General features: G+C 36.7%; 3 protein-coding genes across 6 annotated transcripts in view; 1 reads left to right on the top strand and 2 right to left on the bottom strand.

Moving 5' to 3' along the window:
- The window catches only part of LOC110859964 (5-hydroxytryptamine receptor 1), a 51,816-nt gene extending 46,288 nt beyond the window's left edge, over nt 1–5,528 (bottom strand). For 2 of the 4 annotated variants that reach the window (XM_035859811.1, XM_035859810.1), the window contains exon 1: nt 4,376–5,528. In XM_035859811.1, the coding sequence (XP_035715704.1) occupies nt 4,376–4,652 (277 nt within the window). In that variant the 5' untranslated portion in view covers nt 4,653–5,528. The remainder of the gene's footprint in view (nt 1–4,375) is intronic. The other 2 variants (XM_035859812.1, XM_022109005.2) reach the window with 1 other exon arrangement.
- A 6,344-nt stretch (nt 5,529–11,872) lies between these two features.
- Nucleotides 11,873–15,461, top strand: LOC110859857 (probable cytosolic oligopeptidase A). Its single transcript, XM_022108869.2, has 13 exons — nt 11,873–12,237; nt 12,305–12,468; nt 12,535–12,743; nt 12,817–13,082; nt 13,168–13,353; nt 13,425–13,540; nt 13,607–13,733; nt 13,813–14,013; nt 14,081–14,246; nt 14,333–14,445; nt 14,517–14,684; nt 14,751–14,978; nt 15,070–15,461. The coding sequence occupies exons 1-13, from the start codon at nt 12,107–12,109 to the stop codon at nt 15,266–15,268; spliced, it is 2,274 nt and encodes a 757-aa protein (XP_021964561.1). The 5' UTR covers nt 11,873–12,106; the 3' UTR covers nt 15,269–15,461.
- LOC110859858 lies at nt 15,440–18,379 on the bottom strand. Its single transcript, XM_035859823.1, has 8 exons — nt 18,115–18,379; nt 17,031–17,153; nt 16,692–16,901; nt 16,531–16,622; nt 16,331–16,460; nt 16,078–16,249; nt 15,830–15,984; nt 15,440–15,747 (listed from the first exon to the last, which is right to left on the bottom strand). The coding sequence occupies exons 1-8, from the start codon at nt 18,374–18,376 to the stop codon at nt 15,578–15,580; spliced, it is 1,314 nt and encodes a 437-aa protein (XP_035715716.1). The 5' UTR covers nt 18,377–18,379; the 3' UTR covers nt 15,440–15,577.
- Between the last annotated feature and the right edge of the window lie 3,824 nt (nt 18,380–22,203).

Genomic DNA, 22,203 nt, shown 5'->3' with positions numbered 1-22,203 from the left:
ATTCGATGAATCAACCGTATCATGAATTCAGTGCTACACAGTTCTTCCATGAACCCTGCCATGTATGCACATATGTATGGATCCATTCTCAATCAAGCTTTGTCTGACTCAGGAAACTGGAATTGCGCACCAACCAAGCCAGTCATCGAGCCCTGTTGGTTTCACTTTCACCAAGTCATCCAAGTCAAAATCAGGATGTGTGACCCGAAGAACGGTTTCATGTTGTTGAGTGCGGAACCATATCACAAACGTGGCTTCTTTCTTGGTTGGTTGTGCAACCTGCTTAGGAAAGCACGGACTAAAGAAAATGTTGCCTCCTGTGTGTGTGGCGGCGAGGGAGAGAAAAGAGCTCTAGCATTCTTCCTCCAGGGTCCCTTGAGACCCTCGCAGATTTATAGAGAAAGGATAACAACAAAATGGGGTTGTTTGGATTTGGACTCTGTACTCCATCCACTTTCTCCAGCTTTCGTGGTGTGGCGAAAAGGCAGAGGGATTCAAGAAATAGGAATTTCTTCTTCCAATTGTAAATGTGAATTGTTGAGTTGAATTGAATGTTGAATGAAGATTTGTCCATGTACCATTTCACAATCACTCGCCTCCTCCTCCTCCTCCGCATCGTTCTTATGCAGCCGGATATCAATGATCTCTGGCTTGCTGGGTGAAAGACATGACGTGGCATGACGTGAAGAATGGGAAATACAAGATTGAAAGGATTGGGCTGAACCAAATCATGAAGACGGAAAGGGAATGATGTCGGATTTTATGTTGATTTTGATGCTTTTTTAAGACTCTTGTGTACTGATTTGCATAGGAAGTGAAAAGGATCACTTCAATTTTTCAAACTACTTTTAACCTTTCTTTCCATTAAACGGTTTCCTACATGAATACAAGTTTAGTCAGATGAGGCCTTTGTGGCTGCATGGCTTGTGCTCCTACTACTGCGTCATCATAAAGAAATCTAACGGAGGGTAAAATGCTATTAAATTATTCATGAATTCAATTCGAGAGATGGTATTATCATTTTGTGAAATTGTTGCTTCCTGCAAGTGGGAATTTGGAGCAGGTAAAATACGTATGTAGGGCTGTCTAGATTCTACTTTTGCGTAATGGAAACTGCAGGTGAATCAGTTTTGACAGGGACCGGTTCTTGTATTACGCAAGTAGCAATTACTGCAAGTGTAAAATGCAAGTGTTTTCCGAATCTTTGACTTGGATTAAAACATCTCATTTAATACAATGTCGAGGAGTAAATAATTAAAATGGACAAGACAACATGGAAAGTTTTATGAAATTAAGACACCAGAAAAAGAGGTACCAAAAACTTCTTGTGGTACCTTAAATCCCAATAAAGTTATACAGAAATCAAAGTACTTGGATTTATGTATAATTTTATTTAAAAATCATTACTTAATGATTTTTACAATGTCTCATTTACCCTAAATTTTTCTAAATGCCAAGAAAACAATTCCCAAGGTTAATTCTATTGATTATCTGGCTTAAAATCCGTCCACACCAAGTTGGTAACAGGCCAACAGTTTGAAATAAAGGATGCATTAGTAAAAACAAATTAATAATAATTGAATAAAACAATGGTGAGGAAGTTCATTATGGATCGTGCCATAAAACATGGAGACAGCCGCATCGAACGGAAGTGGAGGAAGTCAACTCGCCTCAAGAGATTTCCTCTCGCTCTTTCTGTCTCCCTCGCATGCATGCTTTTAATGCTTTATAAGTGAATCAAATTCTTATTGTTCTTCACCCCGCGGAGAGAAAGCAGGGCAACTTTTACTCCATTATTATTCAGTCGTATATGAATTTAAATGAATGTGTCCTTCCCTGTTACCACGGGGGAGCGGGAGAAAAGTGGCTTTGACTAGATGACGAATGGGTCTTGGAAGTGAAAGTTGAGCATTCTTCCTTCTTATAATAATAACACACAATAACTTTCAATTTTCTAGTAAAGTTTGTAAAGTGCAAGCACTCCTTTCATCATCGATTACTAAATATAAATTCAAATTACTATCGATCCTCCATACATGTAAATATATGCAGAATCGAAACTTTCTTCAGGAAAAGAAAGAAATTGCAAATTCTGCGAGAGAAAAAAATCCGTTTATTTTTGTCATAAATTAAACAGGATTTCAATTTCGCTCTTAAAAAAGAGAAAGCGGGGTCGAAACAATCTAAATAATGGGATTCTTCTTACCACGCGGTAATGTACAAAAGTGTGAAAGGTGTCTAATCTGCGGAAATTTCCAGATTCAATTAATGTCAATCATCATTACCCATAATTTGACTGCCACCACCACCTTCGCACTGAGCGTCTCCTTTTGATAATTAATTATGAATGAAATCGCTTCCCTTCTTCCTCCTCCTACGTACGAGGGACGGGTGTGTAAGGCACTTAATCCGAGGAAGAGTATGCTGCTAGGTTCACACACAAACCAAACTTTCACAACCCCGCACGACCCAGTCCTCACTTAACCACGGAGTAGGCGGAAGAAGACAGTTTTTGCTTTCTCTCTCATCATGACAACCGAGTGGCATGTGAAGTAGGGCATTTTCTTTTTGCTAGATTTCCACCAAAAGCGACTACTACAAAAAGAGCGTGTATATACGTAGCCACCCCAAATAAATAAATAATGCATACGTTAGCTGTTGCAACCAAGCAAGCGAATAAGTTTGCGGGCCTTGTTTTTTATGAGACGTAACAATGCATGCATGTACACCGACCTCAGTCTTGTCACATCTTATAACAATAATTAACCAGATAATGCAGATAACAAAGGCCAAAAGGTAAGGGATACCTGCCTTCCCGAATAATCTTTCATCTCTACTTGTAAAAAAGAGGGGAGTAATAATAAGCAGTTTACCTATGTAAAAAGCTACTCGCTGTCGGTCCCCTTCAAGAAAAGAGAGCTAGCCAAACTAGTTATTAAATCGTGTCTATTTTTGACAAAGAAATCTAATAATGATGGAGAAAATAGAAAAAGTGGATTATCAAAGTCAGGCCGTTCTAGACCCTTCTTTTTCCACTGCCATATTAAATAATGGAGAAAGTATATCTTCTCTTCCCGTCATTATTACGTATTAAGCCGACCAGATGGATGGCAGGCAGGCAGGCAAGACGACGAGCCTCTGAGAGAAGAGATGTGTGCATGCATAATTTAATTATCAGAAAAAGCTACTCGCCATGCATACATATACGATGATGACTACATAAAACTTCCAATTTGTATTGTAATTCCCGGGTGGACGTAAGTATTGCTGATTTAAGGACGCACTATCCACTTTTCACTTTTAGAGTGAACCAATTCATGCCCTTTTTCGTCGTCACAATGATGTTGGAAATCAACACACAGATAGGACACGAGGGACTCTGCGTTAAATTCTCTCTTTTATTGATACTGGGTAGGATTGCACTTTGGGAATTGAGCGTAAATGACTATTGCAACACTATAAAGCAATTTCACAGATGTCATCCATCAAAATTCGGGCTACATAACCAGCTAAATTAATTTCTAGCCAAATGGCCTTCTTTCATTAGACTTATTCTGCATTGTGTTCTCTTAAAGGGTGCAATTTTCTAATTTCTTGGGAACTATTTCCTCACTCTGCATGTACACTTGGCATGAAATCAATACCAATTGAAACGGCAAAATTGATGCAATTCTCCCCCCTCCCCCATTACTTTATGCTACCTTTCGGCAATAGTAATTGGTTAGGAGGTCCGGAAGCATTATGAGAATTGGAATATGGCACATACATACAAAAAATAACACTGGAGCACTTTCTTTGTCCGCCGCGTCGGTCTATATTTTTATGCAAAGACCTTTCATTTAGCATTACTATGTATGTATGCAGTAGCATAACAATAAAAAGTTAAGGTGTTGTGTGCAATGATAACGCCTCATGTTTTGAAGAACTATCGATTTCTTTGGTATTCCGTTTCAAAATAAACATTGAAACATTTCAAAGAGTCGCTGGTCTCGACATAAATAGACATAAATAGATCGGGATCGATGCCCATTAAATATATGTCTGTACATATGTGGGGACGAGTAAAACCCACGACCAAAACAAATTCAGAGCTATTTTTTGTACGTGTTCATTGATGATATTCGCAACAATATTTGTAGTACTTTCATACATAAACTAGGACATTGTTGATCCATGTCTTTTTGTGGCGAGAAAGAACAAATAAATAAAATTATCCAAATATGTGGCATGTTGTCCCATTATCTTAATGGTTAAAATATTCCTTTCCTTGATCAAAAGTTGGTGCATGGATGCGAAACAAATGTCACCCACACAAAGTCTCAAGAATAAAAGTAACGTGAACAAATGACAAAAGTTGTAAAGCAAGGATAATTACCTGACACCCAAAGGTCACATACTCCATCACTGAGGGGCCAACTGGCATCATTAAGTTCAAACACAATTGCAAATGGCATCACGAAAAGAGACACGAATAAATCTGAGACTGCGAGTGACACGAGCAAATAATTCTGTGGCTTCCTTAATTTTCTCACAAGCACGACGCTCAAACAGACGAGAATGTTTCCAATTATAGTGATAAAAACTAATGAAGTCAAAATAACGCCCAAGAGAGCCGTAATCACAGGCATTTTCACAGTTTTTCCATTCCTCATCAAATCAAACAAGAGAAATTCGTGAATTAAGTTGTAGAGAATTAAGTCTTCTTATGCAAGTAACTCTGGTGTGGAAATTAGAATGAGTTAAGTCCAAAAATAATAATGGTGGAGATGGTAAAAAACTGTAAAGTCATTTTTATCACAAGGATTTTCTTAACGATTTTGTTGACAAAGAGATTGATACTTATTTATATGCAAACTAAACTAATACGTACTATACACCACATTTTTGTGGTCAGCTTTCTCCAATTGTTTCCATTTTATTCTAAAATATTATATAACGAATGATCCAGTTAAATTGCTTAAATCAAACACGATCGTTTTTTTACGGAACCAAAGACTTTATCCTGGCGACCAAAAAGTTATCTAGCCCCACATTGTGAGTTTACGTTTAAAATGTTTATTTGCTCAAGATCCTCGTGATAGTGGATAAACTGTTGATGATGAGCTTCCCAATGAATGAATGAGTCCTCCTCCTCCTCTTGGCAGTTTTATGTAAAAGTCAATCACGGCGAGGGAATTCTTGATAAAATCACGTCCCCAAATTTCACCCAGTCAAAATATTGAGACACTTGAAACAGCACGCTATCTACCACGAGGGGCAATTTTCTTGCAATTTTTTCAATCTCGTATTTACTGGCATGACTGCCTGACTGGTTTTGTTGTAAAACTGCATTGTGAAAATTTCCAAAAATTCTTAATTTCTGGTACAATCGTATGTAACGAATCGTCTCAATTTTACCCGTGTATATGTACACCTCTGTTTCACCGATTTGCTAGTTTTGCACCCCAATAAACCGAGAGAACCAAGCCACCAACCCTGCAAGCTCTCTTGTTGAGACGCCGAGTTGCAAAACTGTACTGCCTCTCCAACTCGGTTCAACTTGCACAGTTATTCGAGTAAAAAGTAGACCCAAACCAAGAGCCAAAACGTGGAACACAGTGGTGTTAGCTAAAACCAAAGCCAAAGTGAATTCGGGGCTGTGATCTTTCCATAAGCTTTAAGACTTAAAGCCTCTCTGACCCTGTAGATGAACATGGGAAAAATCCGATGCATTTTCGTTCTTTGACTAGCGCTGAGATGAGACGACGAGTTGTGTATTTACTCGTTGGATACTCTGGCATTGTGGGAGTTAGGATCGGATTTAGATTTTTTTTAGATTCACCTCCCTTTTCCGACAAGTCACCAAAAAAGAAAAATTATGTAATTAAGCGAGGGCGTGGGTTCTGCTTTTCCAAGATTTATATTCATGTTACAGTTATTTATGTATGTATGTCCGATTTTGTAAGAAACTTTTACTATGTATGTTGAATTGGTAATGTCCGAATCTACAAGTATTTTTCCAATCTGGTTTGGTGGAGCGGTCAAATTGTGCACAATTCGCCTTAGGGTTTGACATGGTTGGAGAAAATAAGCATATGTATTGAGAAATATCGAAAGAAAACAAAAGGTTGAAGAAAGTTGCCCAGAATGTGACAAAGTCTACGAGTAATGTCGTAATAAAATATTGAACAACATGGAAATTCGCGATAGGGACTGAATTATTTATTTATTTGGCTGGTGCAACCGTTCTTGATTTTGGGCTTGATTTAGAGGAAAAATAGTAAATATTTTGTGTTCAGTTTATCGCGTGTTTTGTAGATATCGGTTGTTAACCCGATATTTACATGTGGGGCCAATTTTTAACTTATGTAAGTCCTACTTGATGTAAATTGACATTTTTGCGATCACGAAACTAGCATAATTTGCACTGGTCAAAATCGAACTACTTTTACAATTCAAAATCTTATCTACGTACATACTTACTTTGTTCGGCTACATAATTTTGTTTCGCAATGCAGCACAGCGTTCTTTTTTATTTAACACCATTTGGAAGTTATTTTGTTTGTTCATATGCAGATGAACATGGCTTTTACTTAGCATTCTAGGTGTAAGCTGAGTGCTAATAATGCAGTGTAATAACTAGTAGGACAAATTTGATTATAGTTTGAATACTCTGGCTCACTTTTCTAAATCAGGCAATGTCGCTGCAATGCATAAGAGGACGAAGCTAGGTCATAAAACTGTTAACAAATCAAACAAAGTTATGCCATACCTCGCCATGCAGTCTGTTAATAAGTTTCTGTTTCATTCAAGCCATAATATGGATTAAATACAATCCAACACCAAAAGTACGGTCCGATATTGTGCAAGAGAACCACAAAAGCAACAATGTCTGTCCGTTGAACGTTAAGTGAATTGAAAACCGTGCGAGTTTGGCAGGAACCGGAAAGTATTAGCGCAAGAATAAACAGCATGGGGAAAAGATAACATCAGATCCGCTGCCGCCGCAGACTTTCTCTTTTTCGTGTGTATAATCGCAATCGTATCGTGAATGTCGTGCTCTATTACCGCAATTTGTGTTTTATGACTCATTCGACGTACTTCATTTCTTGATAAAATAGTCGGGCATGATTTTTGGGAGAAAATCTAAAGTAATACTGAAAAAATACATGTACAGCGCATTTCATACATTTTTGGATGGCTACCTAAATGTAAAAAGTTTTCTTCGTTAACTTATCTAATCACGATGTAAGTCTGACCTTGAGAGAGCAACGAATTCTGACATCGTAATTACCATATGGCAAATATAGACCATTTTTAGCCAACCGTTTGTCCCTGTGGTCCTCCTACACTACATTTTCCGTTCCAGGTTGTTTGCATATTGCAGAATTTGCATCAGATTACTGGACAAATGACACACGTGATTACACTGATTACTCTGAGGACCTTCCGTATAATCCCATTTAATGCACGTTACGCGACCAGCAGTTAGTGCATTTTACTGTGATAAAAGTAGTATGAGGGATGGACGGACACAACTGTAACCCAGAATTATCCTATTCAGCCACCACTGTACGAAGCAAATGCCAATTTCTCTTCAGATTTTGTTAATAAATCAGCTTTCACTGAAAACGTTGGATGTGTCAAATCCATTCGTAATTCTGATATATATGTTTCCCATCCCTGTTAAATCGATCTTGTCACTGGGTCGGAAAATACCAGTTTCTCTCCTTATGCGTACTTGCTTTGCAAATGCCATCGCTTCGCTGTAAGATATCTCAGATGTGTCCACATATATACCGAAATATATGCCGGATGGCCACCCTGATAAACAAAGGATCCACAGTAGATATAATTTCTGAGCATTATTCGTACACTGAAGTCAATAATAGAACCTAAACCTTGCCAGCAAATGTATACGTAGCTTCCGGATTTTTCTTTCTTGCTACGACCCAGACCTTAGATTTGATTCTCTTTGTTCCATTATTTTCATAAACTGGACACGTTCACTTGGCATGTACTTGGGGTAAATTTCTAGCCCAATATTACGCAGAAGAACTCACCACAACCAAAGTTTTTTGAGTATATGGGGAATTTTATAGACAGGTTTACATTAAGCAAATCTCCTCCGGATTACATTAACAAATGTATAATTCAGTCCGTGCACTGCGACCAATAAAATATCTCCCAAAGGGATAAGAAATGGGATGATACGTTACGAAGGTCTTTGTAATGGGATCATACTGTATTCCCGTCTCTCTCGCCCTCCAAGAAACTTTCTCATCCGTCGTCGTGCTTGTTTTAAGCTTTCTCAATTTACAAATTCCACATCGTCAGACGATGAGCTCCCACAAAACTTGAGGTTGAGGACTTAAGACGTTAAAATCCGCACGCAAATCCAAAGTTTGCTCATCGGTGGAGAAGAGATGCAACTTGTTTTTTGCATATGTTAAGTTAAGTAGTGTCCAAAATAGGTGAGAGTAGAGTTGTTCGTGCAGTAGTAATTTTCCACCACTACAGATACTACCTCTTCTTCTTTGGCAAACAAATCCTACTTCAATGCTTCCCTGCCGCCCACCACTTTCACGCTTTTCACCCGTCAAATCAACCGACTGAGCAAAGACATTTTCAAGTTTTTTTCCTCTAGGTACGTACAAACTACTACTCGAAAATATACGTGAATTTGTACAAAGTTGTTCAAGCAACGGGTGAGAAAATGCAGTATGTGTGTAATGTAAATGCAATGTCGTACAGTTCACTCGTATATACCATGCAAAACTTCGTTGTGGTTGGTCGGTTGGTTAGTGGTGTGGCCCGTTACCTTATGTAGAGGAAGATGTTTAAGCAAAGAGGATAAGCCTCAAATACCCACGTGGATTACAAACGATCGAATTGGGACACAACTTTCTCCAACTACTTTGCCCACGTCTTCAACAACTTGTTCGTATTTAGTGGAATTGTGACAGGAAAATGACAATCGTTCATCATTTTACGACTACAGAGTGAGCTTATTTTCCCAAGTATAAAAATATTAGAGGGACAGAAAACGTAAGTTGACTTGGGCTAAAAGACTTGAAGTAGTTTTCTTCAGTAGGAAATACGTATTTAATAATATTTTTCATACGTATTCGCTGCTAAATCCTGTGTACCGAGGGAATTTTTCTTCTCGTTAGCATTTAAATGTACAGATATTCATCAGGAACGAGATACACTTTCTCCCTCTCCGTCTCATTATATTTCCTTCACTCGCTCTAAACAATTAATCAAGTAATCTAACAAACGAGAATAATTACTCATCCTTATCTTTGTCATGCATATGCGCGCTGTTGTATGTGCCGCTTTTGGTTTAGAAGGGGAAAGTAACATCTGTACAAAGAGAAAGTGATAAATACTCGCAGTAATTACGCATTCATTTGCTCAACAGGATTTGGCTTTCTACAACGTTTGCTGGATGCAAAAGGCGACACGAGAAGAAGACGATACATGTGCGGACTGAGATTTTCTGTGACAATCGCACAGATAATTAAAGGAATTAGAGCAGAAGCGATCCTGTTATGCCTTAACTGTCATACTCACGTCACTCAACTCACAGTTTAGGTTTGGTCTAGTCAAGCGAAACGATTGTCATTTTCCAAGAAGATTGTGCTAAAATCTTTCAGAGAATGGGGTGGTGATGTTGTGTTAGTGTTAGTGTTAGAAGTGTGGGAGTATTGTGTTTATGTAGCTTTTTCATATACACGCTTTGGGCTGGATAACCCGTTACATAAGCTGTAATAAGAATATTAATCCTGAAAATGACCCCCTGCAGTGGTGATCTTATCTGAGAGGTGACATCAGAAATTACTTTATTCAGTAGGGTTATCATTTCAAGAGGGCAGATTGCTAAATCAAGTTATGTATATTTTAGCTTGCAGCCATTCTTAGATGGGAGTCGATAGTTGAGGAATGTTATTTCGACTACATTATATTTATTTATCCATCAGTGGGAAGAAGAAGCATTGTGCCGATATAATCACTTTCAACGGAAAATAGTCTAAAATAAACGACAACGGGATCCATCCGCCTACACATTTTGCAATGTCAGACGCCGAAAATGTCTTTCTCGAGTACCTTCTTTGCGCAAACAATTAGGAAGAAATTGTAAAGAAAAATCATCAAAAAAATGTGTGGGCGTTCGAGACGGTTAATTTTAGAAATAGTTTTTTACCAATATATTATATCAAGTTTCAGTTAAATTTGATTGAGTCATGCATTTCTCGGTCATTGGTCTGCTAAATCTCTGGTATTGCTTAATTGTAGAATAGAGATTTCAACTCGACTTTTAACTTTAGAAAATGGCACAACATTTCGCAAAATGAAAATGGTACCAAGAATATCACTCAACTGACCCTGACTAAAATCTATTCAAGGCAAGAAAAAAGGGTTGCCCGTTTATTTCCAACTGTAACGCATTTATCTCCACTAATATCCCATGTACAGTAGTCAACTAGTCAAGTCGACAAAATTACCATAAAACTTAAATGATACTGCTACATGCAAAGCCCTTCGAGCACAACGACTCTACATTCATACATATTTACATACAATTTTCTTATTTCTTACTTCCTGTCGCAAAATAGTCTCGAACGCTGTAAAAGTATCTTGTCCACTAAAAATTGCTTATTTTCACATGACATTGGCTGGTGCATAATTTTTATAAGATTAAATTAGAATTTCTCTCTTTGGCTTTCACTTACTTTTGCAGTGAGGTTCGCACATTTATTCTTCACTCTTTTCCTTTACATGCTCAGCCCACGTATGTAGTAATTGTAGCCAGAACAAATTGAGAAAAGGCCTGTGAAGAAGGAAGGAGACGCTGCCACAGCTCAACTTTAGTGCGTTGGAGCCATTAGTTAAAAAGAGTGATTAAATTCCAACAAAAAATGTCTCTACTGCACATTAAACAAACACTTTCCCTGCCATCAACCAAGTGAATCTTCTTCACGCTCTGTCTCCGTTTTCTTTCCTCCCCAATAATAACTCCTCTCCCTGCCTGCTTTCACTCTTTGCAAAACATGTAATATTCTGGGAACGTTGCCACTGCTGCTGCTGCTGCTGCCATACAAAGTTGCATAACTAGCAGCACATAACCATCATTAAGTATGTCGTATGTTTTCAATTACAGCTTTTCTTCACAAGTGAAAGCAATTCTCTCGTTCATTTGAGCAGAATTTAAAATAATTTCTAAGATGTTGACCCTACCATTACATAAATGAGATTTGGAGTATAAATCTAATGACAATATGTAATGTGATGTTGAAACTTATTTTTGAGCTACTCTTCCATTACTGCATCAATTACTACGGATTTCAAATTCATTCCTAAAACGGAGATTTCTTAATTTCAAGTAAAAACAATTTCAACCTAAATCTTGTTGAACCTTGAAAATTTCAAAGACTGAAGTGTTGTGTTTTTGTTTAGTTTTAATTTGATATTGGATGTGCATCACTGAATTTGCACATTATTTAGTTGAGCTTGATTCAAGGTTTTCATTCAACAAGGGATTAATTACTATTTGACAATTTCTGAACTGGAAAGTACGAACAAGTCGAGAATCAAAACCTTTGAATAATTCAACAGTTTGTTTAATCGCTGCATATGAAATTAAATGAAACGTCATTGACAATCAGCTTTTACAATTAATGAAAAAATCAAATCGTCAAAGCATGATTATACGCTTCCCTATCAAATCAAGTATGCTGACAAATTTTTAAATAAAGTAGACGAGAAACATTAAAAATAGGACTGTTATTCATCGAATAACTTTTTTGGAGAAAGTTTGTCTCAATTCCTGCTGCTGAGGATGAGTGTCGCATTTCCCACGTGCCAAAGCAAAGGCCGGTGAGTTTGAGCGATTTGCAAAACCGGAATAATAACTTCGCACATGAAATAAGTATTCTTCAAATGTTGTTTAACTGTTAAATTTTTAATTTTTGAATAATACTTCATACAAATAGTGAAATAGTTTTAGAAATTTCGTACACACACTTTTGGGAATTATGGGTTTGTGATTTGTGATTGTTCTTGTGTCGTAAAGTCTTCTGTCACCTGTTTTAAATCATTTAGTTGATATCAACTGGTAACAATTATGTCGCGAGTACTAACACGATGTAGGGGCGAAATTAGTCGTCGACATACTGTGAGTGCTATTAGCTCGAATTCGAACTTTCAACATCGTTCGATTATTGGAGCCGGACCTAAACCGGGATATATTGTTTTGTAAGAGACAAGAAATTGGTGGTGGTTTTCTCCTTTTAATAATTGGATTGGTCTTTGTATTTGCTAGACTTCCGGAAATGCCTCCTGATGATCCAGAAACAAATGCTTTGGTTGATGTGAAGAAAAACCCTCAATTTGAAACGCTGACAAAAAATAATTACGTAAATGCTGTGGGTAAATTAGCGTTAGAGATGGAGTCTCGTATTTGGACTATTGAAGATAAGCTTAAAGGTAACAAATCACGTTTTGTTAGTGAATTTGAGATTGAAACTGATGAATTTTAAATGAAATTTCTAGATGCACAATACCCGAGGACTTATGAAAATGTATTGGAACCTTTAGAAACAACCTCTGCGACATTCGACTACGTTTGGGGAGTGTTAAAAACACTTAATCTTGTTAAAAATGATTATTTCCCAAGTGAAGGTTACAATCGTATTCATGATAGAGCAAGACAAGCCAGGAGCAAAAAATATACCAGTCTTCCAATTTATTTTGCTTGCAAGGTAGACATAATTTATTTTGTATTTTCGATCATTATCATTACACATTTATATTTTTATGTTCATCTGATTTTAGGAAATGAAAGTCGACTCTCAAAAGCTGAATGAGCCACAGCAAAGAGTGTTGGACAAGTTTTTACTGGAAGGCAGTCTATCCGGAGTTGAATTGACTGGAAATGCTGCAGTTCATTTGGGCCAAGTACTTCAAAAACTCACTGAAGAAAGAACAAAATTCAGGCGCAATGTCGATGAATCTACGAACGGGTTTAAACATTTGATTGTAGAACCCAAATATGTTGGGGATATGCCGACTCACTTGCTGAAACATTTAGCAAAAGACAAGTGAGCACTCATCCATTCACCTTATTACGCATTATGCTACTTTATTATACGAATATCAATTTCATTATGCTATTCTATTTTGTAGATCACAACCAAACAAGGCCCCGTGGATTGTTAGACTATCGTCACCAACATATAAAGCGTTTATGGAATATTGTCCTGAACCAGGGATCCGGTGGAATGCATGGAACGCGTATAATACAAGAGCATCAGGATATTCGGATAAAAGTATAAACAATAGTATACACATTGAGGAAATTCGCTCAAAGAGGTGTGTTCTAATGTTAAATATAATTTATTTGTCGAATTTGACATAATTACAATTCATGAACCTTAAAACAGACAAGAACAAGCTCAGCTACTGGGATTTGAAAACTATGTCGATTTGTCGATGCAGACAAAGATGGCAGGCACTGAAGATAACGTGCAAACGATGATATCTACATTATTTTCTCATGGTATGTAAAAATTTTAATCAAACTTTGAAATAATTTGTGTTGATTGCCTAAAATAAACATACGCAGCCCAGCCAAAACAAGTCGAAGAATTTGAAGAACTCAAAAGTTTTGCTGGATCAAGAGGATTTGAAGGGATTTTACGCCCGTGGGATCTCGACTTTTGGAGACGACGACAAAGATCTGCTCTATTCAAGTACTTGTTGAATAATACCAACAATAATATTATGTATATTCCAACTAAAATAACCTTTTACTTTTTTTCTGATCTTCAGTGTGGACGACGATGCTGTTAGTGAATTCTTTCCATTTCCTGAAGTTTGGAAAAACTTGTGTGCTTTTGCAGAGGATATCTTTAGTATTCAAACTAAACGAGCAGACATTCAAGTTTGGAATGAGGACGTAGCATATTATGAAATATTTGATAAGAAAAGCAATCTAAAATTAGGAGGATTTTACTTGGACCCTTATTCCAGGTAGGTTTAATATACGCTCATAAATATTAAATAATTATCCTGATGGGTCCATACTTTCACCTTTCAGACCTAAGCAGAAATTGAGCAAAGGTTCATGGATGCTAGGAAATAAAACGTTATGTGGAGTTCCTGAGATGAGTCCTTTGGCAACTCTTGTTTTCAATTTCCTCCCACCAATGTACGGCAAACCCTCCTTGTTGAGCTTTGACGATATGAACGCTCTTTTCGGAAAGGTATCAATTTGTTGTATTTTGACGCACTATTTTTTTTGACCAACACTTGCGACTATGTACAACATTGGTGTTTTTTGTGCTCCTAGTTCGGCCAAGTTTTACAACATTTGCTAACGACTGTTCCATATCATGAAGTTTCTGGAACTAATAATATTGAATGGGACGCAATTTTTGTGGCACAAAAGTTTATGACCATGTGGTAAGCGAATTGGTTTATGTTGTTCATTTAAATTATCATTAATAATTATTAATTAACGTTTTGCTTAACAGGTTGGGCAACAAAGCCGTCGTAAAAGAAATGAGCTGTCATTATGAGAACGGATCGAAACTTTCGGATGATATCATTCAAAATGTTTTACGTTCCAGGAAACACATGGCTGCTACAGACTTGTGTCACGAACTGTACCTTTCTGCTTTGGACATTGATCTTTATAAAAAGTAATTGAATCAGCAAATATTGTCAAATTCAGCTCTAGCTTCTAATTCTGTATTTTTTCACTACAGAAAAGAGTTTTGGATGGATATTATGAAGAATCTATGGCCAGTTTACCATGCTCCGTTACAGCTTGACAAAAGAGACTCGCACGTATGCACAATGGTTGATATCTTCAGTGGCGACTTTGCTGCGGCTTACTACTGTAAATTGTGGTCGCAAATGCTGGCTGCAGATGCGTATCAACAATTCGTTGAAAAGGGACAGGGAAGGGATGCATGGAGAAATCACGGCCAAAGGTGGATGTTTGCAATGCAAAAATATAAATACAATCCTACTCATTTCCTTTTCATACAGAAGAATTTTACCTAAATTATATATATATCATAGGTTCAGGGAGAGTTTCTTTGCTATGGGAGGCGGCTATCATCCGAATAAAATTTTCAGACAATTCCGTGGGAGAGATCCATCCTTAACACCGATATTGTGGACTTTGGGCTTAAAACCAATGACAATTGTTGAAGTAGATCCAGTGTCAAAGCCTGAGGAGGCCACACAACCACCAGAAGTGGTCAAAGTGACAAACTAGTCGTCCCATGTATTAATTTTAACAATTTTGTAGCTCTATTTATACGTAGTATTTTCCATAATTTAAATATTATTTTAAATTCTGCAAATTAATGTAATATCGAATGTTATATATTTAAATTAAGGAAGGCTTCCTTCATACAAATGAGATACGAAATCAAAGACAGAAAAATACTTCTTTTCTTATTTATTAATTTTTACATTTGTGTATTTGATGCAAGCTCTAAAATGTATTATTGTAGACTAAATTGACTGGCAAACATTAATTAATGACACAAAATTTACATCATATAGGATAAGCTCTTTCATGTTATCTCAAGTATACTTCTCGTCCCTTAACAATTTCAAACTCAATTCCGAGTGGTTCTCGTTCTCGTATTTTGACAGCGTGATCAGGCACATCAGGCACTTCATTGTCCATTCCTAAAAGTCTTGAAAGCATATTTCTGATCACGGTGATCTGCGGACCTTGTCTCGTGGCTGAAAGGAAAAACATGACCTTATCTAATCACCTCTCTCAGGGCAAGAGAGTAATTTATGATGTCACTTGTTTTTCTGTTACCATATAAGCTTGATGTCAATCCATACGTGTCCCAACACCCAATCATGTTTTCGGGCATGCTGCTCCAAGCTTGGGGAAAGACAACGATGAGATTATTTGCTTCGGCGACTTCTAAGAACCCAGAGTTAACTATGTGATCAGTCCCATTGAACTCTCTGATAAATAGACACATACAATATTTAGCTTAATAGTATGCATAATAACTCATGCAGGATCACAATATAATCAGAATTCACAGAATGAATCACCTTCCAGAAAGACAACCATGGAAGTAAAAATGCAAATAGCATCGCTGCCTGTGACAATGTCTTGGCACGTAAATGAATCCTTTGGAATCCATGTATTCTGGACCATTGTAGCCGTAAAAGAATTCGGTTTGGTCGAAAGTAAGGAGTTGCTGATGTCTTGCTCTTGTACTGTCTAAAAGATAATAATAATGTCGTAAATGAGCTAGATTGATTTTTTGGCTAATAATTTCAAGGTAAAAATTGGTTGACTTACGTCCTGGTTGTCGAATAGCGTCTCCAAGAAGGAAACTCAACGAATCTGCAGCTCCAGAAAATCCACAATTTCCAATAAAGAAATTCTGTTCCGCGGACATTGTACAAGGTGCACCAAATTTGTCGCTGGGCTGAAAAAATAATAAATATGAGAAAAATGTTTACCATTTAAAATTATGCAAGAATGAATTATTATAATACCAGCAATTGAGTCGCATCTTGAACGACGGTCTTAATATATTTTGAACTCTTTATAAATGGTTCAAAAATGCTTACAGCACCCAAGCTTTGATCTGAAATCAGATACAATTTGGAACCTCGAAGTTGTAAATAATGTGTAATAACTGATATCGTTGTCTCACCAAGACTAAATATCTGGCTTCTAGCTCCTGCATAAACATATAATTTTTTGTTTCTCAAATTCCCCGTGCTGTCGATAAGTCTCCTCTGCTCATAAGATCGAATATCGTCAAGAGCATTGTCAAGATTATAACTTTGATTGGTTCCAATTGTTGTGCAGGCATTGTCATAATCTGCCTCCCTCCCGTTTCCGGGTCCACATCGGTAGTATGCTAAATATTATTACGTGAGACGTGTAGATATCACTATACCACTTTATAATTACACATGTACAAATACTGCATACAAATTGAATGCACAATTCACACACGTGTTAATACGTATTAAGCCATTGGATTTACCATGAGAAAATGACGCTATTCCTGTGAACAAAGCCGAGTGTGAGATGAACATTTGCTGAGCAAACGTCGCTCCAGAAGAAAAGCCAGATAGCGTTATTTGATCCATATACACGTCATGTTTACCTGTAAGTATCATTGCTTGGTATCAATTACTACTAACACAGTTAGCCTTGGGATAAACCTCGATTAATTAGCGAAATACATAACAATAAGTACAAAACTGTGAGAACTTGCATACCTAATTGAAATAGAATAGGGGCTGACGTTGTAAGCCCTGCCCGGTCCCGGTCCCTACCTCCTCGAAACCGGGCAGAAGTTATGGATAACCAAAATAACAATAGGCTCACTGAACTAAAAAACATTGTCACAATTTTTTTGTACACTAATTAAACCGAAACGGATGATACCAGATATTTAGATTCAGGAAGAGCGTGAAGGTGTAATATTATTCGTTGATTTTGCACAAATGTGGAAAACAATAAAGCATGCAGCCAAGAATAGGAGTGATTGTACACTAAAATATCTAATAAGCAAATGAGCATTCTTTGTTACACAATCTCCCCTTTTATTACTTGACCTGCCATTCTTATTGTGTTGCCTACTGGTTCATCATCATGCATGCATATTTCTGGTAATGGAATTGCAATATGCAATCAACGAACTTGTGGCTGGGGCAGATGCGACAATGGCACATACGTTATTGCATTGTTGTACACCAACCATGAACCAGTCGTACTTGCCAAAATGTTTAGATTATCTCTCGTTATGAGAATCCCTGCATGTAAAACTCATGAAAATCCTCAAACATACGTACAACGACTCTTGTCAAACGAATGAACATGAAACCCCACGCACGTTGTTATTATTACTCAAGCCTCCCCAATTTCGAGGAATGCTTACGTAACCAATAACTCATCAAGTATACAGATAATGACTGAAAGTGACAGCTTTTTGGGAGTGCAGAATATTGTTGTGTGATAACATTACTTAATGACTGATTACGATAAGTCCCTGGATAAAGGTTCTTAGAAAAAAACGTTATTGACGGATTTTCAGAAATTTGTGAAGAAAATATAATACGTACCTAAACGAAGAAACGTGTCAGGAACGGCGTCATCTTTTTCGTCGTAATATTTGTCTTGTTTTTCAATTTCTTCTATAATTGCGGCTGCAGCAGACTCGTTGACGACTGGGCAATAGTAGCCGAGAACTGATCCATTCGGATATTTTAAACTGTCTGCACTATTACATCGGAAAAAGTGGATGGAACCGCCAATTAGTGCCGTCCCTACCAAAAATGTTGCACTGTAAGTTATCAATCGGATTGAATCCATCGGATTTATCATAAATTAAGCTGGTGCAATGTAACAACCTAAATATGCAATAAGGAAATTTCTGCAATAACTATTATTATGGGGTCATTTGAATATAAAGCCAGCCAGGTTTTGTCCAGGGCTTTGCATATATAATTTCCTTCTTCAGAGACTAAAATGTTCTCACGGGTCGGGAATGATGTAAGTTTTACAGGTTTTACATTTAAAAAAAGCTGTCTGCCTTGTTCTCATAACTGGCTCGAGTCGAGACCTTATCAAACTTGTTCATCATAAAATTTCTGCGTAGCGTAATTTTTGCCCTAGTGAAAAATTGACAAAATTGTGTAGGAGAATATGTAATGTAAAATCATTTTCAGACACTTTCTTAACAGGAAATGAACGAGTGATTGATTGAATTAGAAAATTTTGGTGTAAACTAAATTAGGGTATTTTTGTGAATTAATTGTATTTTTTGAAGAAATCAGAGCAAATCTTTTGCAACAGAAGCCATTATTTTAAACAAGTTCCTTTGTGCCGCAAGGTGCAAAAGTTGGGAATTAAGGTATTACGAGGGCTACAAATCAATATGGAAAAGTGACAGGGTGTGTCCTAAGGTGTCTAAAAGTCTTACGAGGAGAGTTTTCTAACAAACTTAAAACCTGTGATTTTCCCATCAAACTTCAAAAATTTGGTAGACTTATGGATTATCTGGATCACATACAAAGTTGCCAGTCCTTGATTGATGACAAGTTACATACATCGAAAATGTAGGAAGGAAGCAGAAAAACGTGTACACATAATTTTAAACGATCTACATATAATTAAATAATCGGAAATTGCGAAATGGACTATTTTTCAAAATTCATTCATTATTTGTAGCGACTCCTTTTAAATACGTTTATGCTTAAAAATTAATCCAATTTCGTAAACTTTATGCATATCATTTTTGCATGAATTTTTGCTAAAATTTCCTTACAATGCCAAGGGCACGTTTATTACTCATTCTCAGTCAACGGCCAAAACCGATGATAACCCCTGTCGGACCTTTGTGGCTCGGTTACACAAAAATTATGTATTCCAAGAAACGTGCTGGGACGAAGCATGGAGGAAAGATTCATTGATAATTGATAAAAATGGCTAGTAATGAGTAATACGATATTAATAAATGTCCTCCGTCCAAGTGTTTTCGTCATCTTCACATCTAATCCCAGCTCCGTATGATGTATGGAAAATGTTACGATGTAAATGTTGAGTAATCTTTTCAGAATTTCAAATAACTACGTCTTTAACTGTATGGAACGAACGATGAGCTATAGCCAATCGTAAAATAAATAATTACCCAACATTCAAGGAAAGATGAATTACAAATAAAACTTGTCATTTACTCACAACGATTTAGGCTTAAAATTTGAGACGATTTGTAGAATAAATACATTTACATAACGTACAATTTGATACATATATAGAGTAGATAGAAATTATCGTATTATTATTACACATGTCTATTAAATTGTACATGTACATAGTGAGTGAGTGGGTGTGTAAATAAACCTTAAAACTGACCACATTCATGATAACGAATATGTAATACACATAAATTTTGAACATTCATATAAAGATTGTAATCTGGATCATTCAGTTGCTCACATTCAATTTGTGACTTCTTTGAACATTCCATGCGTCTTGTGACATCTTGCTGTTGGAATTCGTTGAGGCGTGTGACGATAAATTGGTCGGGTGGGGGAGTGGTCAACAGCAGCAGCAGCTTAGCTGAGACAGTTGCAAGTCGTGTCGTCGCATTGAGCTACCGAGCCTGGTTGCGAACGCCGACACATTTTTTTGCAAGCTGTCAATAGAATGAAATTTTGAAGCATTTATAATCAGTGTGATTTTCAAATCTTATGTTTAAAAAGTTATTATTTTGGAAATACCTCTGAAAATACAGTAGTCGCAGATGCATCTTCCGTACTCGTCACATTCACCTGCTCGACCCTGTACGAAGTAACAGTGGCTCCCGCATTGCCCACAGTCAACGGATGATTCGTCTTGTGCCTGAGTTGTGTCGACGAGAAGGATGGTCTACAAAAAAAAGATCAAGAATTTCAAAAAATATTGTTAAGAAGTGGTTCGTAAATCAGGAATGTGTATGAGAATTATCTTTGCAATTAGACTTACCAAAGCGGCGATAGCCAAACACAAAATAATTGTCGTCCTCATTGTATAACTTTGCGTTGGGAAATGAAACGACTGAAATTTGCACAACTTGTTCCGTCCGAAAATACTTTTGCGAATGATCCAAGTCTACGATCCGACAGAACTTATATCATTTTGCACAGATGGTTTTTTTTATTAGCGAGCTTGTATACGTTCGGCACTACTGTAAACGTAACTTATCAGGTCATGTTTTATGGAAATGACGGCATTTAATTAGTGTTTATAGTATCAAGAGCAGCGATGTAAGCAAACTTCACCCACTTTAATAAGACTTGCTGAGCGTATGCTGCATCCGTCGTGATCATGATCTCACAGCAGGGCTAGAGTCAATCTAAGACGTATGAGGGAAGGAATGGATGGCTGGATTTTATGGATGTCAACCGTGTCATATTCATCAGCCTCTCACATTACAATATATTTAAGGCAAAGCAAACAGTCCAGAAAATTCTCCAGGATTATTAATAATGAATTGTAATGGTGGTCATGTCGGTGGGGGTGACATTACTAATTAAGAAGATGCGATCTTCTAACGCAGTGATCATCATGAGGTCTCAAGTCACAGCAGCAGCAAGCAGTTCATTTTTTTAACTGCTCACGGATGATGGACATTCCAACCATTAAACTCATTTTAGAACTGTGTAATTCTAATTTTATGACCATTAAATAAACTGGAATTTACGGATGCTCTGTGGAAATGAAGGAGGATGAGCTCATCTTCGTCACCATTGATGATATTCCAACATAGTTATTTATTATTTCATTCTTGTTGTTTATTCAATATCTTTGTTTTTCATTTAGATATTTATGTAGTTTCATATATGATGCTCGCCTGATATTTCTGATAACAAGTTTACATCGTTCGTGATCGATGATGTAAACTGAACTTTGTGTAAGAAAATTAATAAATAAGTATGCAATTACTTAATATTGATTTCTTAACGATGATGGCATTAAGCTATTAATTTAGTGTCCATTACCCCTGAATTACTTCAATGTCAGTGCATAAGCATAAATATAATGTGCGTTTGTTACTTTGTCAAAAGAAATTTGTCAGCAAGGGCAAGAAACGTCCACCATTTTACAAAAAAGTGCTGGCTAAATTATTTTAAATTAAAAATTAAGACTAAAGTTCAAATCTTTCCTGTCTGTTTTTGAATTTGTGTCGTAGTTGTAAAATTAAATGCACTGTGACGTTTAATGTTTCATTTTATTTACTTTGCATGCACATATGTGCGAACATAAATGCGCTGTAAATCTGTCTGGAATGTTTTTTTCACCGCTTTTTTCTTCACAACAAGATCTTGCTCTGTTTGCAATTTTTTAACGTCATTCATGATCTGAATTTGTCACAATTTGACATTCCTCCCAGTGACCTGATCTCTTTATTTTATAAATAGATCACTTTATTAATGCTCAACCACGTGAATGAAGAAAAGAAACATGTTCTTATTTTTTTCTGTGTTTTATATAGAACTGCATAATCATTCATCAACTCGGCTTCTTCTCAGTAATAAAAAGTACATAAATGCAATTTCTCACTTTTCAAAATGCACCTTGAATTTTCAAATTGAAAATAAGCTCCATTCCAACATTGAACTATATACTTTTGACGATTTAGCAAATTAGTGGACAACACGAAAAATTCT

Source organism: Folsomia candida, unplaced genomic scaffold, assembly GCF_002217175.1.
Source record: "Folsomia candida strain VU population unplaced genomic scaffold, ASM221717v1 Fcan01_Sc028, whole genome shotgun sequence".
Lineage (NCBI taxonomy): Eukaryota > Metazoa > Arthropoda > Collembola > Entomobryomorpha > Isotomidae > Folsomia > Folsomia candida.
Note: the sequence above shows the minus strand (reverse complement) of the source record. Positions and strands in the feature narration are given on the sequence as shown.